The sequence below is a fragment of the Cetorhinus maximus genome, chromosome 20 (genome assembly GCF_964194155.1).
Source record: "Cetorhinus maximus chromosome 20, sCetMax3.hap1.1, whole genome shotgun sequence".
Taxonomy (NCBI): Eukaryota; Metazoa; Chordata; class Chondrichthyes; order Lamniformes; family Cetorhinidae; genus Cetorhinus; species Cetorhinus maximus.
This window is the reverse complement of record NC_135898.1, coordinates 82111776-82131535: the sequence shown is the minus strand read 5'-3', so window position 1 is coordinate 82131535 and position 19760 is coordinate 82111776. Positions and strand designations below refer to the sequence as shown.

General features: G+C 47.2%; 1 protein-coding gene across 1 annotated transcript in view; it reads right to left on the bottom strand.

Moving 5' to 3' along the window:
* Positions 1–19760, bottom strand: part of LOC144694699 (solute carrier family 2, facilitated glucose transporter member 5-like) — an 82023-nt gene that overhangs the window by 10434 nt on the left and 51829 nt on the right. The window contains exons 4-8 of the mRNA XM_078565289.1: positions 17561–17685; positions 12041–12186; positions 5772–5904; positions 4478–4671; positions 3117–3227 (exon numbers count right to left, since the gene is read on the bottom strand). Of these exons, the coding sequence (XP_078421415.1) occupies positions 3117–3227; positions 4478–4671; positions 5772–5904; positions 12041–12186; positions 17561–17685 (709 nt within the window). The remainder of the gene's footprint in view (positions 1–3116; positions 3228–4477; positions 4672–5771; positions 5905–12040; positions 12187–17560; positions 17686–19760) is intronic.

Genomic DNA, 19760 nt, shown 5'->3' with positions numbered 1-19760 from the left:
TAAAAAAATAACTCTCCTTATTTCCGCCTGCTTCTTTATCCAATTATTTTAAGTCTGTGCCCTCTGGTTGCTGACCTTCCCAGCTGTGGAAAGTTTCTCCTCATGATTTTTAACGCGTCAATTAAATCTCTCCTTAACTTTCTCTGCTGTAAGGAGAACAATCTCAGTCCCTATGTAACCGAATCCTGCACTACTGGCTCCTGCTAGTAAACACCCCAAACATAGCACAAACCTTCTAAGAAACCTCCGGGAGTCCGCGCAAAATGAGTTCCACCAACAGGAGGTGAAGGTAAACGGGGGTAGGACAGTTTAACAAATGGTTGTAATTTTATAACCAATCCTTCCAGTTCCACTGGGTAACATTGGCTCCCTCACCCAGGACCAATATCGATGACAGCACTGTGAGTTTCCGTGAGTAACTGTGTGCGGCTGGGGTTAAAGTTCTTGCCGTGGTTCTAGGAGGTTCTTATAACTGCCAGCATATCAGAGCTGGAGTCTTAGCCCAGTCTGTGAGAGAGGATTCATTCTCAAATTTACACCACCTTCTGTTTATTAAAGGCAAAACACACCCAGCAATTTCATTCCAGGGACCAAAAACCACCAGCATTAGTCTCTTTAATTGTCAAAAATCTTATTCAGTGTTATATAGCGTGGGTCAGGCGCCACTTAAAATGGGAGAGAGCAGCTCACGGAATAAATTCTGCTGTTAGTTGAAGTAATGATCAGGGAAACGCAGAATCCTCTTCTCGCAAATCAGTTGCTGCACATCCATTGTGTGCTATTGTGTAGCAAGAACAAATAATCAAGCCAAGAACTTAGAGAGAAAGATAGCAACATGGGGAGGAAAGGGAGAGGGAGAGAGAGAGAAAGGAACAGACAGAGAGAGAGAGAGAGAAGGGAACAGAGGAAGGGACAGAGAGTGACAGAGAGAGAGAAAGAGAGAGAGGGACAGAGACGAGGATAGAGACAGAATGGACAGATAGGGAGAGACACAGAGAAAGGGATACCAAGGGAGAGGGACAGGGACAGAGAGAGAGAGAAAGAGGGCCAGAGAGTGACAGAGAGAGAGAGAGAAGGGACAGAGGAGAAAAGAGACAGAAATGGACAGAAAGAGAAAGAAAGAGGAAGAGAAATGGTCAAAGAGAGAAAGGAGAGTGAGAGCAAGGCCAAGACATGGGAGAAAGAGAAGAAGAGAGAGGACATTAAAAAAGAGAGCAAGAAAGCAAGAGAAATGCAGTGAGTGAAAAGAGAGACAAGTGAGGTAGAAAAAGGAGAAAAATGGAGAAATAGAGAGAGGAAGACATAGAAAAGAGAAAAATAGGTGAAATAGAGGGAGAAAGGAGAGAATAAGAGGGAGTTGGGCAAAGGTCCAGAATGCTAATCCAATCTCATGACTCACAGCTCTGACTTATTGCTTTCAGATAGTGACCAGTGCTGCCTTAACCCAATTTGAAATGGATGCTGAAAGACTAATAGAAACTTTGGGAATTGTTCTGTGGGTTGAGAGTCTTAACACATGTGGAAACCAATTGGCATCTTTAAGAATCTCCAAACCAGGTAACTGAGAATTTCACCCTTCTCTGACACCTCCTCCAGCCCCACAACATCCACCAACACCACCACTTTAACATTCTTATCATCGCGATCAAATCCTTCCATGGCCTCTCCATATCTCTGAAATCTCCTCCTGTCTCTCCGAGATTTCTGTGCTCCTCTAATTTGGATCTCTTGTCCATCCCCCACTTCCATCGTTTCAACATTGGCAACCTTGCTTTCAGCTTCCTGGGCCCCTAAGCCCTGGGATTCCCTCCCTAAATCTCTCCCCTGCTCTTCCCTCCCTGAAGACCCTCCTTAGAATCTACCTCTCTCATCAAGCTTATGGTCAGCTGTCCTCACATCTCATAAGAGCAAGAACACAGGAAACAGGAGCAGGAAACAGAAAGTGGTGGAAATACTCAGCAGGTGTGGCAGCATCTGTGAAGTCAGGGAGACAGAGTTAACATTTCATGTCAGTGGCCTATTGTCAGACCCTTTCTCATAAGAGGTCACTGGCCTGAAACACGGGCCTGGATTTTACCTCAGAGACGTGTTCCTTTTAAGGTTGTGAAATCTGGAAATTCAGGTTAACCTAAATCTTTTCTGTAGATCTCCCCCCCACAAACGGAGAGAGTGAAAGGATAGAGACTGGTCAGATGGGACACCTGAGAGCATCAGGCTGCAGCCAGGCTGGACTGACAGCAAGTTGATTCTGTAGGGCATGGGAGAGATTATGGAGGTAATCACAATGGGGAAGTGGCAGGAGGTGGGGGCGGAGTTGATCCTTGGTCCTAGGTGGGGGGTGGTTGTTCTGATTATGGAGGTCCGATTACAGGAGTGGGGAGAATGTGATTTAGGTTGCGGGGGTGTTTGATACTGGCTGGTGGAAGCAGATGGTGGCTGAGGGAGTGTCCGATGTGGGTGGGGCAATGTGGTGGTGGGAATTTACAGGGTGGCGTGAGTCTGGGGGAAACCCATCTTGGCCCACAAGAAGTGCTGTAAAAGCACTCACCTCATGGGCTCAGCCCTCCTCACCTCCCTACGCCTGATGGTTTTCCCAAAGTCAGTGAAAAATAGAATCACTGTTAAAATGAATCTGCGTCGCCTCATTAAAACAGTTAAATGACAAAATTGCCTTCAATGAGCTGGTTGGTCACCTACACCTTGGCCCACCTCTGTTGAAACCAAAAGTGGGCGGGTTTGAGGTGGGTTGAGTTCCTGTTTCACATGTTTTTTTGCTTTTCGACTTCCCACCAAATCCAACCACAAAATTCCCCCATTTGACTCTGGCCGGAACTTTCCAGCCTCTCACACCGGCGGGGTCTTCCGGTCCCGCCGGTGTGAACGGAGATTTCAGTAGGCTCACCGGCCCCACCACAGGGGCCGGCGGGGGGGTGTGGGGGGGCTGGAAAATTCCGGCCTCTGTTTCTCTTCACAGATGCTGTCTGACCTGCTGAGTAGTTCCAGCATTTTCTATTTTTATTTTGGATTTCCAGCATCTGCAGGAATTTGCTTTTACATGAGGGTCTCCGTTTCTAGCTTGGTCTACTCAGGGGAGTAGAAAATAAGCTGTAACTTACCCCAATCAGTCCAGCCACAACCTCAATGGCACCAGTTCCCACTGTGTTGTACTGGATATATGGCTTAGGAATCCCAGAATTTTCAAATATCCTGTTTGTGTAGAACCAGATCTGAAAGGCAAATAAACCTGCTTGTAACTCAAACTGATCATAAAGTACAATGTTGAAGAAACACTTCACGGAGGCTTCTCAGTCTGATGTATTCTTACCAGATAACTTGTGATCAAACTCATCATAAGTTAGAATTAGTTATACCTCAGTCCTGTCTCTGAGTCAGGTGGTGTGGATTCAAGACCCACTCCAAAGACTAGAGCTCAAAATCCAGGTATTTCCAGTGCGTTACTGAGGGAGCGCTGCACTGTTAGAGGGTCAGTACTGAGGGAGTGCTGCACTGTTAGAGGGTCAGTACTGAGGGAGTGCTGCACTGTCAGAGGGTCAGTACTGAGGGAGTGCTGCACTGTCGGAGAGTCGGTATTGAGGGAGTGCTGCACTGTCGGAGGGTCAGTACTGAGGGAGTGCTGCACTGTCGGAGAGTTGGTATTGAGGGAGTGCTGCACTGTCGGAGGGTCAGTACTGAGGGAGTGTTGCACTGTCAGAGGGTCAGTACTGAGGGAGTGCTGCACTGTCAGAGGGTCAGTACTGAGGGAGTGCTGCACTGTCGGAGAGTCGGTATTGAGGGAGTGCTGCACTGTCGGAGGGTCAGTACTGAGGGAGTGCTGCACTGTCGGAGAGTTGGTATTGAGGGAGTGCTGCACTGTCGGAGGGTCAGTACTGAGGGAGTGCTGCACTGTCAGAGGGTCGGTATTGAGGGAGTGCTGCACTGTCAGAGGGTCAGTACTGAGGGAGTGCTGCACTGTCAGAGGGTCAGTACTGAGAGAGTGCTATGCTGTTGGAGGGTCAGTACTGATGGAGTGCTGCACTGTCAGAGGGTCAGGACTGTGGGAGCACTGCACTGTCAGAGGTGTCGTCTTTTGAATGAGATGTTAAACTGAGGCTTCATCTGCCCTCTCAGGTGGATGTAAATAATCCCTTGTCCACTAGGCTGAAGAAGAATAGGAGAGTTGTCCCTGGTGTCCTGGTGAATATTTATACCTCAATCAATGTCACTAAAACAGATTATCTGGTCTTTAACACACTGCTGTTTGTGGGATCTCGCTGTGCACAAATGGGCTGCATTGTTTCCTGCATTACAACAGTGACTGTACTTCAGAAAGCACTTCACTGGATATAAAGTGCTTTGGGGGCACTGAGGTCATGAGAGGCGCTATACAAATGCAAGTATTTCTTTCGTTTAGCCTTTCCTCGATCATCAAACCCAATTCCACCGCCCCCCCCTCCGCGTGTTTTCCACTCTCACTCACCGCGTCAATGCCAGAAAGCTGCATCCCAATGTTGATCACAATGATAGACATGAGCTGCCATCGGACTGAGCGATCAGCTACCAGCTGGAAAACTGAGATGGTTTCCAAAGAGACCAAAGACCTCTGCTCTTCCTGCATCTCCTCAATCTCCGCCTGTATGTTGCTGCTGTACTTGTTCCGGTACCACGTCAGCGCTGAGAGGGAGAATGGCAAGGAATGGAGTGAGAGATCCTGCGCTCGTTCAACACATCCGCTGACTCCTTCCCCTGGACCCAGAATGGGTCTTTTTTCAACTCTCTGTGGCCGATTAGACTTTCCCACTGCCTGAAGAGTTTGTCTCCGCGGTTTATTGAAGACACTGGCGCAATGACATCCCCAATACCACCCTTGTCCACTTCACCTTTGATCCCTATGTGGCCCTGCTTCAACTCAATGAGGGGCAGATGGGAAAGTGAAGTTAAGGCTGCAACCAGATCAGCCATGATCTTATTGAATGGCTCGATGGGCTGAATGGCCTGGTCCTGCTCCTAATTCTGTTGACCCTCAGCAGATGGCTGTGTAATTCTTGGGCTGTGTCAGTGAGAGTGGAGGCTCTTGTTTCTCCCTTACTCACCAGCGAGAGGCCGCAGGGAAATTCTGTTGAATGACTGGTTGTTCCAGCAGGGAGACAGGAGGGGAGGGGAAGACAGAGAGAGATTAAAAAAAGGGTGTTCAACAGTTCACTCCACGGGTGTGTGAAACCGACTACCCGGTTGATCACTGCCTGGCGAGGCAAGATTAAAATCCAGGCTCCAGTTTTGGCTGCTTCTGGGTACAATCCAGCACTGACCTGGGTCCACTGTCTGGCTGCCAAATCTCACCAACACTAGAGGGATGGAGGGCTTATTAAACTGTGGATGAAACATCCATAGACAGAGCACCCTTACTACAAAAAACTCCACCTCGGAGTGAAGCCCCATACAGTCGCATAGCCAGCAATCATGGAACTCCCTTGGGTCAAATATTCTAAATTTCTTTCTACTTTTAACCCCCAGTGACAGTGCCAAGTGTTCCTGTCACAGTGAGAGCGGTGAGAAGTCCGGTTCTGGAATGCGTGTATGCAGCCATTTTTAACCAACGTTTAACCTGCTTTTATTCATCAACACCCCACGCCACCTCTTGCTGTTGCCTCCCGCTCCACTCCTGTCCTTTTCAAACCCTCCCTCCGCCCTCCCTTCCTCTCCCCTCCACCCCATCTTCCCTCCCACTCGCCTTCCCCTCCATCCCTCCTCTCCTCCCTCCCGCAGGTACACACCTCGCACTGTGGCAGCGATGTCCTCTTTCTGAATCAGCAGGTAGCGAGGACTTTCCGGGAACCAGGGCAGAAACAGCAGCTCAACCAGTGCCGGAACTATGACCAGGGACAGCAAGAAAGGCCACTCCTTCTCCTGCACTCAAAGGAAAAGGCATGGGGTGGGTGGTGCGGAGAAAGAGAGAGGGAGGGAGAGGGAGAAAGGGACAGACAGAGATAGAGAAGGAGAGACAGAGAGAAAGAGAGAGAGGGAGGGAGGGAGACAGAGGGAGGGAGAGAAAGGCAGAGGAGAGGGAGAGATGGAGAGGGAGACAGAGAGAGAGAGAGAGATAGAGAAGGAGGAGGAGAAATCGAGAGAGAGGGACAGACAGAGAAAGAGAAGGGAGTGAGAGAGGGAGAGATAGGGAGAGAAAAAGAAGAAAACAGACAAAATAAAAAGGGACAGATGTCAATGTGGATTTGTAAATAGCAATGGAGACACACCTGCCTAGAAACTAGATCAACGGCTTAATAATCATCGATCTGTTAGGCCCTAATACAGGCTGGGGCGGATACATTAGGGGCGAGTATATTGTACTGAGTACACCAACGGCAGTATGCCAGTGCTGAGTACACTAAAGCGGGTACACTGGAGCGGGTACGCCAGAGTGGGTACACCAGGGATGAGTACACCGGAGCAGGTACAATGGAGCAGGTACACCTGGTGCAGGTACACCAAGGACATGTACACCGCAGCAGGCACACCGGGGGTGTGTAAATGGGTTGTGTAAACTGGTGCTGGTATATGGGAGGAGGGGCTGAACACAGAGGGAGCAATACTAGGGTTGAGTACACTGGGGCAGGTACAACGGAGTGGCTATATTGGGAGGGGGTGGGCAGGTAGACAGGGTGTACACAGGGAAAGATTAGAGTATGAAAGAAAGCTAGCTGAAATTATAAAGATGGATAGTAATAGTTTCTATCAATACTTAAATAAGAGACGAGTTAACAAAGTGAGCATTGGTCGTATAGAAAGTGAGTCTGGGGAATTAATAATAAAAAGTAAGGAGATGGCAGGTGAACTGAACAGGAATTTTGCATCGATTTTCACTATAGAAGATACAAGCAACTTACAGCCTCAGAAGGAGCTGTAAATCAGGAAATGGAAGGGAGGGAGGAACTCCGGAAAATTACAATCACCAGAGAAGCGGTATTGAGTAAATTGATGGAGCTGCGGGCTGACAAATCTCCAGGCCGAGATGGGTCTTGGAAGAAGTAGTCAGTGAGATAGTTGATGCATTGATTTTAATTTTCCAAAACTCTCCAGATTCAGGGAAGGTCCCTGTAGATTGGAAGGTAGCAAATGTAACTCCATTATTCAAAAAAGGAGGGAGACAGAAAGTGGAAAACTACAGGCCAGTTAGCTTAACATATGTCATAGGAAAAATGTTAGAAGCTATTATTAAATGTGTTATAGTAGGGCACTTAGAAAAGTTTAAGACAGTCAGGCAGAGTCAACATGGTTCTGTGAAAGGGAAATCATGTTTAACCAATTTATTGAAGTTCTTTGAAGGAGTCACATGTGCTGTGAATAAAGGGGAACCGGTAGATGTGCTGTACTTAGACTTCCAGAAGGCATTTGATAAAGTGCCACATCAAAGTTTATTGCAGAAAGTAAAAGCTCATGGTGTAGGGGTAACATGTTAGCATGGATAGAAAATTGGTTAGTTAACAGGAAACAGTGAGTAGGCATAAATGGGTCTTTTTCTGGTTGGCGGGGGGTAATGAGTGATGTGCCACAGGGATCAGTGCTGGGGCCTCAACTTATTACAATTTATATAAATGACTTGGATGAAGGGACAGAAGGGAAGGTTACTAAATTTGCTGACAAGACAAAGTTAGGTAGGAAAGCAAGTTGTGAAGAGGACATAAGGAGACTACAAGGGGACATAGATAGGTTAAGTGAGTGGGCAAAGATCTGGCAAATGATGTATAATGTGGGAAAATGTGAAATTGTCCATTTTGGTAGGAAGAATAAAAAAGAAGCTTATTATCTAAACGGTGAGAGATTGCAGAGTTCTGAGATTCAGAGGAATCTGGGTGTCGGAGTACATGGCTCACAAAAGGCTAGTATGTAGGTACAGCAAGTAATTAGGAAAGCTAATAGAATGTTATTGTTTATTGCGAGGGGAATTGAATACAAAAGTAGGGAGGTTATGCTTCAGTTGTACAGGGTACTGGTGAGACCACATCTGGAGTATTGTACACAGTATTGGTCTCCTTATTTAAGGAAAGATGTAAATGAATTAGAAGCAACTCAGAGAAGGTTAACTAGGCTAATACCAGGAATTGTCGGGTTGTCTTATGAGGAAAGATTGGGCAGGTTTGGCTTGTATCCACTGGAGTTTAGAAGAGTAAGAGGCGACTTGATTGAAACATATACGATCCTGAGGCATCTTGACAGGGTGAATGTGGAGAGGATGTTTCCTCTTGTGGGAGAATCTAGAACTAGGGGTCACTGTTTAAGAATAAGGCGTCGCTCATTTAAGACAGAGATAAGGACAAATTTTTTCTCTCAGAGGGTGATGAGTCTTTGGAACTCTCTTCCTCGAAAGGCAGTGGAAGCAGGGTCTTTGAATATTTTTAAAGCGGAGTGAGATAGATTCTTGATTAACAAGGGGGTGAAAGGGGGTAGCTGGGAAATTACAATCAGTTCACCCATGATCTTATTGAATGGCGGAGCAGGCTTGAAGGGCTGGGTGGCCGATTCCTGCTCCTAGTTTGTATGTTTGTATATTTGTGTAACTGGGGTATGTGTCCTTGTGTAGGTACACAAGGGGCAGTGGACCTGCCACATATATGGGGTGTGTGTATACTGGTTGCAGCTTCATTTTGGACCCAAGGCCACAGGCAATGTACGCCATGTTTCTGTGGTCTCTTATGCACACTGCTTCAGTGGGAAGCATTCTTGCCTCTGAGTCAGTGGAAATTATTTCCTCCCATCGGTGGGGGGGTTGTGCAGGGGCGGGTGGGGGTGGGGGCAGGCGCGGACCTGATCGGCGCCCCCGATCGGGTCTGCTCCACCATTTCACGTGGACGGGCCAATTAAGACCCACCCAGCGTGACATGCGCCCGGAAGCGCTGTGCGCTCCCTGTGTGGACATTGGGGGGTTTCCCTGATTTGGGGCCTGCGCTCTTTTGCGTATGCGCGCGACAGAGTGCAGAAATCTCCCTGAGGTCCACCCACAAAGGTGCCTCAGGGAGATTAGTTTAAGTTTTAAAATTTTAAATAAAGAAAAGAAAAAATGTTAAGACCTGTCCCCTCATGTGACAGTGTCACATGAGCTGGGACATGTCAATGAAATTTTATAAAAATTTTTATTCAATTTATAAACATTTCATGAAGCCTCATCCTGCCCGTGGATGAGGTTCCATGAAAAATGCGAAGACCGCCTGGGCTCTTCGCCTGCCCCCCCCCCGCCAACCTTAATGTTGTGCAGCCGACTTGGCTGCGCGCCTGCCGAACTGTAAATCTAAAGGATGCGCGGTGATGTTGGGACGCACGCCCAATGTCACCCCACGTCATTTTGCGCCTTGGCGAGCGGGCCCCACCCCCCCATCGTCGAGTCAAAAATTCTGGCCAGTAAGTTGTGGGTTCAAATCCAGTTTCAGAGAGTTAGGCACAAAACCTAAGTAGACACTTCCAGTACTGAGGGAGTGCTGCACTGTCGGAGGGTCCATACTGAGGGAGTGCTGCACTGTCAGAGGGTCAATACTTAGGGAGTGCTGCACTGTCGGAGGGTCAGCACTGAGGGAGTGCTGCACTGTCGTAGGGTCAGTACTGAGGGAGTGCTGCACTGTCAGAGGGTCAGTACTGAGGCAGTGCTGCACTGTTGGAGGGTCAGTACTAAGGGAGTGCTGCACTGTCAGAGGGTCAGTACTGAGGGAGTACTGCACTGTTGGAGGGTCAGTGAGAGCAGTGAATGCAATAGACCAAACAAAGATCTACTGCATTCGCTGCTCCCAATGCGGTCTCCTCTACATTGGAGAGACCAAACGCAGACTGGGTGACTGTTTTGCAGAACACCTTCGGTCTGTCCACAAGCATAACCCAGACCTCCCTGTCGCTTGCCATTTCAACACTCCACCCTGCTCTCATGCCCACATGTCCGTCCTTGGCCTGCTGCAATGTTCCAGTGAAGCTCAACGCAAACTGGAGGAACAGCACCTGATCTTCCGACTAGGCACTTTACAGCCTTCCGGACTGAATATTGAGTTCAACAATTTTAGATCATGAGCTCTCTCCTCCATCCTCACCCTTTTTTGATTCTTTTACAAATATTTATTTTTAAATTTTTATATATATATTTTTTTCCCACCTATTTTTATTATTATTATTTAAAAAATTTATTTCCATTCATTGTTTTATCCCAACCTTTTAGCCTATTTTGATCTTTTTTCCTACACTGTCCCCTCCCCCCACCCCCATTTGTGCATCTGTCACTTGCTCATCCTGCTTTCTACTCTGAATGTCACCATTAGCACCTCCTTTAGCCAGTATCACCACCATCAACACCCCTTTGACCTTTTGTTTATGACATCTTTTGCAATCTCTCCTTTGCCTCCACCTATCATTGGCCCTCTATCCAGCTTCACCTGTTCCACCCTCCTTAAACAGTATATATTTCACCATATTTTTACTTCTCTTTAATTCTGAAGAAGAGTCATCTGGACTCGAAACGTTAACTCTGTCTTTCTCTCCACAGATGTTGTCAGACCTGCTGAGTTTGTCTAGTTTTTGTTTTTGTTTCAGATTTCCAGCATCCGCAGTATTTTGCTTTCATCTGAGGGAGCACTGCTTTGTTGGAGGGTCAGTACTGAGGGAGCGCTGCACTGTCGGAGGGTCAGCACTGAGGGAGTGCTGCACTGTCAGAAGGTCAGTGCTGAGGGAGCGCCACATTATTAGGCCTGCCTGTGCTCTCACATGGATGTAAACATGCATGAGCATTATTCTGTGGAAGGGGGAGTTCTCCCTAGTGTCATAGGTCAATAATTTTCCCTTAATCAACATCATTAGAGCAAATTATCTGGCCATTATCACATTGCTGTTTGTGAGAGCTTGTTGTGCACAAATTGGCTGCCGTGTTTCCCAAATTACAAGAATGACTACACTTCAAAAGTACTTAATTGGCTGTGAAGCTGTGGGATGGTCTGAGGATGCAAAAGGCGCTATAGAAATGCAAGTACTTACTTGTTACTCTTCAATGTAACAGTCCCATAATCTCAGACATGTTCCCATGTACATACACAACAACTTGGATGTAAAACATCCTAAGCTCTTCACAGAAGTGTTATCCAACATAAAGTGGCACTGAGCCACATAAGGGGGTATGAGGTCAGATGGCCACACGCTGTGTCTAGGAGGTAGGTTTTAAGAAATGTCTTGAAGGAGGAAAGTGAGGTAGAGAGGTGGAGAGGTGTCGGGAGGGAATTCCAGAGCTTTGGTCTAGGAAACTGAAGTCATGGCCACCAATGGTTGAGTGATGGGAATTGAGATGCTCAAGAGGTCAGAATTAGAGGGGCACAGTTATCTCGGAGGGTTGTGGGGCTGGAGGAGATTACAGAGATAGGGAGAGGGGAGGAGGGAGGCCATGGAGGGATTTGAAAACAAAGATGTGAATTGTACATGGAGGCATTGTTTAACCAGGAACTAATGAAGGTCAGTAAGCACAGGCCTGATAGGGGAATGGGACTCAGTGCGAGTTAGGACATGGGCAGCAGGATTTCCGATGACCTCAGGTTTACAGAGTGTATAGAATGTGGGAGACCAACCAGCAGTGAGCTGGAACAGTCGAGTCTGGGGGTAACAAAGGTGTGAATGAGGCTTTCAGCAGTAGATGAGCTGAGACAGGGACAGAACATGACAATGTGATGGAAGTGGACATGGGAGTGTGAGAGAGATCGGGGCTTAAGGATGGCACAAATATTTGTTCAGAAACTCACCTCGGGGTGAAATACAACACCAAGGTTATGAATGGACTTGTTCAGCATCAGACAGCTGCCAGGAAGAGAGACGGAGTCTGATTTGTGTAAATGTGAAATCCAGCTCTTGGTCAGAGTGGAACCATAGGGAGCAGTGTTCAATGGAGATGTCCTCAAACTTGATACAGAAAAGCTGTCAGAGGCAAACCGATTCAAAGCAATCAGCATGGATGTGGATTGGCCGGAATGTGGTGTTTACTGTGAGCTTCTGAATAAAGTGACAAGTTGAACTCAGGGTCATTGGCGCTTACCTTCCCCATCAACTCCCTAAGTCCCAGGACTTGAGCTGCAAACACTCCCAGACAGATGAAGATGGTGGGGATTAAGCTCAGGAATCCTCGCAGGTTCTTTGGGGCAATTTCCCCCAGATACATTGGGACAACACTGAGTGAAATACCTGGAGGCAGAAAGAATTGGATTAGGGATCTGACAGAAGCTGTCATTGGAAGTAACGTCACAGCCTTTGAGATCTGTTCATTTGTTATTTTCTCTCCTCATCTCTATCCTGCTTCCTTTCTAATTGTTCCTCTATCTCTCTATCTTTCTTTTATGTTTTTGGCTATTAGGTTTGCTTTGTCCTGCGAACGCTAGCTGCACTCTCGATATTAACACATTAGTCGGTGCTTGAAACAATATAGGCAGAGAGAGCGATTAACTGAACAAACACTGGTGGTTTATTGGAACTAAGAACAGAGCACTAACACCATGTGAGCTTCTTCAAACACCTCCAGCTCCAGACTTACAGTTACCCAACAAGCCCGTGCTGTATAGCGATTGGTCAATACAGTCCAATAGTCAACTAACTGCATTCTTTTAAAGGTACATAGCACTCCACTTTACTACTTTCCTCCCCCTTTATTCGAAAGTACAATTGACAAGCTTCACAACATCCCAGTTATTTACATGAATAACTATTTACAAATCAAGTTTCTCAAGAGGCTTCCTTGGACGTGTTGAGCGTCATAATTCAATGGCCTCGGCTGGTGTTTCTGAGACCCCCTTCTCAGGGGTCAACTGTCCACAGGCTCATCGGTGGAGTGGACAAGTTTGTGTCTTCGACCCTCTCGGGTCCCACAAATCCCACCAGTACTTCCAAATCGTGTGACATTTCTTCCAAGTGCGGTACAAACTCAAACACAAACGATGACGGCATTCCTTCTTGTGGGACTGTCTCTCTTCTCCGCAGATGATCCACGTGTCATCTAATTATTCGGCCGTTTACCAATACATTATAGGAGAGAGGTCCTGTCACGGCACTCACTTCGCCTAATAGCCAATTGAGCCCATCTCCAAAGCTCTTTGCAAGAACTGTGTCTCCCACCATGAAATTTCTTTCATAATTATGGCCATCATGTCTGGCCTTCTGGGCCTCTCAGTTTCTCTCCACCTCCACCCTAAATTCGGCCTCATAAAAGATAGACGGGTGCGGAGACGTCTCTTCATTAATAATTCAGCGGGGGCTACACGGGTGGTTGTGTGTGGCATTATTCGGTATGCGAACAGGAACCGTGACAATCTGGTGCTGATGGAATCCCCGTCCAGCTTTTTCATCCCAGACTTAAAATTTTGGACTGCCTGCTCAGCCAAACCATTAGAGGAGGGGTGGTAAGGCAAGGTTTTGAAATGAGTTATTCCACTGAGGGCTGTAAACCTGTGGAACTCCCCGCTGGTAAATGTAGTCCCATTGTGTGATACGAGCACCTCTAGTAACCGGTGCATTGCAAAACTCTGTTGCAAACGGTCTATGGTGGCAGCAGATGTGGGTGACCGGACTTCGTAGACATCCATCCGCTTGGAGTGGGCGTCTATTAGTAAAAGGAACATCGTGCCCAAGAAGGGCCCCATGTAGTCGACATGGAGGTGCACTCATGGTGGCCCCAGCCATTCCCAGGAATGCAATGGGGCTAAGTGGGGTGGGTAGCTTTTGCTGCTGGCATTGAGGACAGCTTTTGACTAGGGTTTTGATATCCGCATCCATCCCTGGCCACTACAAGTAGCTGCGCATGAGTATTTTCATCCTACTAATGCCAGGGTGAGCACAATGTAATTCGGCCAGTAATGGCCTTCGCCCTCTCGGGGGCCACAATAACCCCTGATCCCCAGAGCAATATGCCGCCCTGGCCGGCGAGCTCATATCTGCGATTGAAATAGGGCTTCATCTCACCCGACTTTGTCTCTCCTGATCATCCGTTCAAGACCTGCTCCCGGGCGGGAGATAAAAGTGGATCTCAGCTTGTCCACTCATGGACTTGTTTGGCCTGGAGAGGCGAGGAATCCAAAAAATTTAGCACTAAGACAGGTTCCTGGGGAACTGGAACCTTCACTTAGTTATCGGGCATGGGGAGGCGGCTCAGCACGTCATGTGTGATCTGGCTTCCCGATCAGTGAATAAAAGTGTATTTGTAAGCAGTCGATATCAGTGCCCACCTCTGGATGTGAGCGGATGCGATGGGAGGTATCGACTTATCCTCTCCAAATAATCCCAGAAGCTTGTCGTTGGATATAATGTGAAAATGGCGACCGTGGAGATATTGGTGGAATTTATGAACACCAAACACAACAGACAAACCCTCCTGCTCAATTTGAGAATATCGTCGCTCTGCAGCGCTGAGCATGTGAGCTGTATAACCAGTGGGTCGTTCGGAGCCATCCGCCATCTCATGTGCAAGTACAGCCCTTACTCCATAAGGGGATGCATCGCAAGTTAAAATCAATTCTTTGTTTGGGTCAAAGTGGACCAGTAGGGTCGATGATCTTAACAATTGCTCTACCTTCAGAAACGCATCCTGGTGTGGAGCTTACTAAATCCATTTGTGGTTTTTCTCACACAATGTGTATAGTGGAGCCAGTACGGTTGATAGATTTGGGACAAATCGCCCATAGTAGTTTATCATGCCTAAGAAGGCCTTTAGTAGTGTTTCTAGGTGCAGGTGCCTCGCGAATAGCCTTGAGCTTCTCTTCCACGGGATGCAGGCCCTAGCGCGTCGACCTTATGGCCCAAGTAAACTCCCTCTATGGCTTGGAAAAGACATTTTTCTCGCTCCAAGCATACCCCCACTTGTGAGAAGGGTTTCAGCACCTCCTCCAAGTTAGCTAAGTGTTCTTCGTCAGTTCACCCAGTGACTAAGACATCATCCAGATAAACAATGACATGGGGCAGTCCCTGAAGCAAATTTTTCATGGTACTCTGGAAAATAGCATACGCCGATGAGACCCCAAAGGGTATTCGAGTATGTTGATACAATCCTCGATGTCATAGAATCATAGAGGTCTACAGCACAGAAAAAGGCCCTTCGGTCCATCGAATCTGTGCTGGTTAAACAAGTGTCTAACTACTCTAATCCCATTTTCCAGCACTAGGCCCATAGCCTTGTATGCCTTGGCATCACAAGCGCACATCCAAATACTTCTTGATGGTCATGAATTCCCTAGAGCCTTCTTCCAACTCTACCTGCTGGTAGGTGTGGCGCGTGTCGAGTTTTGAATGTGTGATGCCCCCTGCCAATTTTGAATATAATTCATCAATCTTCCGTATCAGGTGCCTATCAAGTTTGGCCGCTCTGTTTACAGTTAATTTATAGTCACTTCCTAAGCAAACACTTTGGTCTGGCTTCAGTACAGGTACTATGGGTGCCACCCACTTGGAAAATTGCACCGGTTGTAAGATATCCAACTTTTCCAGCCTGTTTATCTCGGTCTCGACCTTGTCCCGTGCAGCATAAGGGACTGGTCTTGCTGTGATAAATCTGGGGGTTGTGTTAGGGTTTACGAGGATTTTGGCTTGTAGCCCACGAGTCCTTCCAGCTCGTCATTGAAAATGGAAGTGTACTTTTGTAACAATTCCTGTAAGTTTCTTGTTCTGATTTGAAAAATCTCAGCCCACTGCAATTTAATCTTTTTGAGTCAGTTGCGACCAATTAAACTGGGGCCCACCCCGGCTACCACTATAAGGGGTAAATTTGCAGATTGATCCAGGACTTGACATGTTACTTTCAATCTTATTTCTTCGCCCATATATGTTTTTAATTTAGTGTCCAATTCTTCCAAACTTAAAGGATGGACTCCTTTATTCAAGTGTCTGAATGTATGTTCTCCTATGATAGACATTGATGCCCCAGTATCGATCTCCATCTTGGTTGGTTGTTCATTGACTCTAATGACTACCTGGATTGGCTCAGTTCTACCCACTTTCAGGTGGTATAATGAATAGATGTCAGATTCTGCTCCCTCTGGTTCTTCAATGAGACAGATAAACGATTTCTACCTTTGTTTTTGAAATGGTGTCTCAGCTGATCTTGACACTGCCGCATTATGTGACCATTGTGATGGCAGGAAAAGCATTCGATATTTCTGAACTGTTGATCGCCTACAGGCTGCCTGGATGCATTTCCCTCATTAATGTCGTGGGTTTTCACTGTAGTACTGTTGTTCTTCAATGGTCTGTACATAGTGGACGTTCCCCACCTTCCTGTGGAGTCCGATGTTTTCATGCCTTTTGTTACCAGCCCTTCCCGCCCTACAAGATGGATGGCACCTATTTTGTGTATCTTTTATTGCCTCGGAGTCTCTAACAGCCTCTCCATGGCTGTTGCCAATTCTAATGTTTTACTGAAGTCTAGATTAGTTTCAGGTAGCAATCGCTTTTGAATAGCATCGTCCCCGATTCCGCATATCAATCGGTCCCTCAACATGTCATTAATTGAAGTTCTGAACTCACAATATTTCCTTAATTCCTTTAAAGCAGCTACATAGCCAGCGATTGTCTCTCCTGGAAGCCTGTTCCTGGATGTGAATTTAAAACGCTGCATAGTGACTGAGGGCTTTGGCTTCAGGTGGTTGTTTACAATGTTTACTAACTCGTTGAATGTCTTCGTATCGGGGGTGTTAGGTGACGTGAGGCTGTCGATCAGACCATATGTTTTGCTCACGCATGTGGACAAAAGAATCGCCCTCTTCTTGTCCTCCCCCGTGATGTCGTTAGCGGTAAAGAAGAATACTAGGCGTTCAACAGACTGAGACCAGTCATCGGAAACGGGGTCAAATAGTTCAAGATGCCCAAACTGCAGCGTACTCGATGACTAAGGAGACTGCGCTTTCAAACAGCTTCAAGGTCGTGGTGAAGTAATGTAGCTGGCCCACCGCGGCTTTCTTGATTGCCGTCAATTGATCCGGTTTATTCTCGTTACCAGTTTTATGTCTGTAGTTATCAGGTTTGCTTTGTCTGGCGAACGCTAGCTGTGCCCTTGATATTAACACATCAGCTGGTGCTTGAAACAATATAGGCAGAGAGACCGTTTAACTGAACTAACACTGGTGGTTTATTAAAACTAAGAACAGAGCACTAACACCATGTGAGCTTCTTCAGTCACCACCAGCTCCAGACTTACCAAGACCCAAGAAGCCTATGCTGTGTAGTGATTGGTCAATATGGTCATATGGTCAATTAACTACATTCTCTTAAAAGGTACATAGCACTTCACTTTACCACACTTTCTCTCTATTTAACCCCTCTCTGTCTTTGTCCTTCTTTCTCCGTATGTCTGTCTCTAAAAATCTATCTGTGCCTCTCTCCAACCTTCTCTCTCGTGATCTGTTTATCTGCCTCACACTCTGTGACCCGTCTCTCTAATTCTGTTCCCCTGTGCCTTACTCTCTCTCTCTCCCCTACTCTTATCCCTTCTTCTCTTCCTGCCCCACTCTAAAACTCTCTCTTTGAACTGTTACTCCCAAACCAGTGATGAGAGAGTGAGCTGCAGAATCTCATCGTGTACCTGAGTGGATCCCAGTCATGAAGCGACCCAGGATGACCATTTCTGGAGAGCGCAGCACTTTGCTGAATCCCATCAGGAGTCCGGCTAGTAACATCAGGAGCGTGCTGTACACCAGGGTCCCCTTCCTGTTAATCAATGGGAGAGATGGTCAGTGGGAGACATGGTCTCACTCATCAGCAAAAGATCAAACCCTCACACAATTCCCAGAACAGCTAGTACATCTGCTTCCCTTTAGCAGATCTTCCGTTCTCTGGATCGTTGGAGACCAGATGTAACCCGCAAGATGCCCTACAGGACCCCTCAGAATTCCCAATGCACTGACTCCATGTGAATTAACCGGGAAGTCTGAACTTCCGATAGGCAATCCCACGGACCCATGGGGCCTTCTGAAAAAGTCTCCAACGCTCAGTTAGAGTCGGAGACTATGGACGGTTCTGACTTACTTTGAAAGCTATCCAGGAAATGTTAGAAAAATCCTAGCCTAACTCCTGGGTAACCATACAATTAGCCCCCAATCGCTCATACTGACCCCCCCCCCCCCACTGCCAACTCCCTAATTAACCCCTGACTCCCCTCCTGAATCCGCGGCTCACCCCCGCCCGGCCTGACTTGCCCCCCCAATTCCGCACCCCGACTTGACTTGCTCCCCACCACCCGACTCCCCACCCCGATTGGGCCTGACTAACCCCCACCACCCAACCCCCCTCCTGCCCCACCTCCCCACCCCACTCACCTCAGCCACCCTACCTACTTGCCAACTTAGCTCACCCACCTACCCACTTTCACACCTACAATTCACCCACTCGCTCACACTTTCACTCATACACACTGGGACGATTAAACACTTAACAAAGTATGGCAGCAAGTGTCGTAAAAATGGGGCCGTGGCTTGTCTTCCTCCCGATGACCCAGCACTATGAGGAAGCATATCTGAAGAAGCTGGGATCGGAAGACCTGGCCAGACATGCAGAGCTCCATCGTGGTGTAGAAAAGTAAAGGCAGCGTAGTAACACTGAGAGGAGATGATGGTGTAGTGGTATTATCACTGGACTAGTAATCCAGAGTAATGCTCTGGGGACCTGGGTTTGAAACCCATCATGGCAAATGGTGGAATTTGAATTCAATAAAAACCTGGCCTCAAATTGACCTGACCATTGTTAATTGTTGTAAAAACCTATCTGGTTCACTAATGCCCTTTAGGGAAGGAAATCTGTTGCCCTTACCTGGTCTGGCCTACACATGACTCCAGCCCCACAGCAATGTGGTTGACTCTTAAGTGCCCTCTGAACAAGGGCAATTAGGGAGGGGTGGGAAATAAATGCTGGCCTAGCCAGTGATGCCCACAATCCCATGGATGAATATAAAAAAAATGTACATCTGGAAGATTGAGGTTAATTTAATTTTATTTTAACCTCAGGGAGATAAAGCTCCAGGAGCCTTTGATTCCCCCAGCTGATTCACTCCAACTGGTTGCCTCATATTGGGACTTAGGAACATAGAAATCACAGAATGGTTACAACATGGAAAGAATCAATTCAGCACATCGTGTCTGTACTGGCTCTCTAGGTGGAGGCAATGGTGTAGTGGTATTGTCGCTGGACTAGTAATCCAAAGGTCTAGGGTAATAAACTGGGGACCTGGGTTCAAATCCCACCATGCCAAATGGTGGAATTTGAATTCAATAAAAATCTGAAACTATTGTCGATTGTTGTTAAAAACCCATCTTGTTCACAAAAATCCTAAGGAAATGTGTCGTCCATACCTAGTCTGGTCTGGCCCACATGTGGCTCTTAAATGCCCTTTGAAATGGCCTAGCAAGCTACTCAGTTGTAATAAACTGCTACAAAGTCACAAAAAAGGAAAGTAACTGGAAGGACCACCTGGCATCGACCTAGGCACCAGAAATGCAAACAGCAACCTTATGAACATCTGGGGGCTAGTGCCAAAACTGAAGAGCTGTCATACAGACTAATGAAGCCTGACATAGTCATCCACACGGAATCATACCTTACAATGTCCCAGACTCCACCATCACCATCCCCGGGTATGTCCTGCCCCACCGGCAGGACAGACTCAGTCAAAGGTGGTGACACAGTGGTATACAGTTGGGAGGGAGTTGCCCTGGGAGTTTCATGGCATGAGGTCAAACCTGGGCAAGGAGATCTCCTGCTGATTACCACTTACTGCCCTCCCTCAGCTG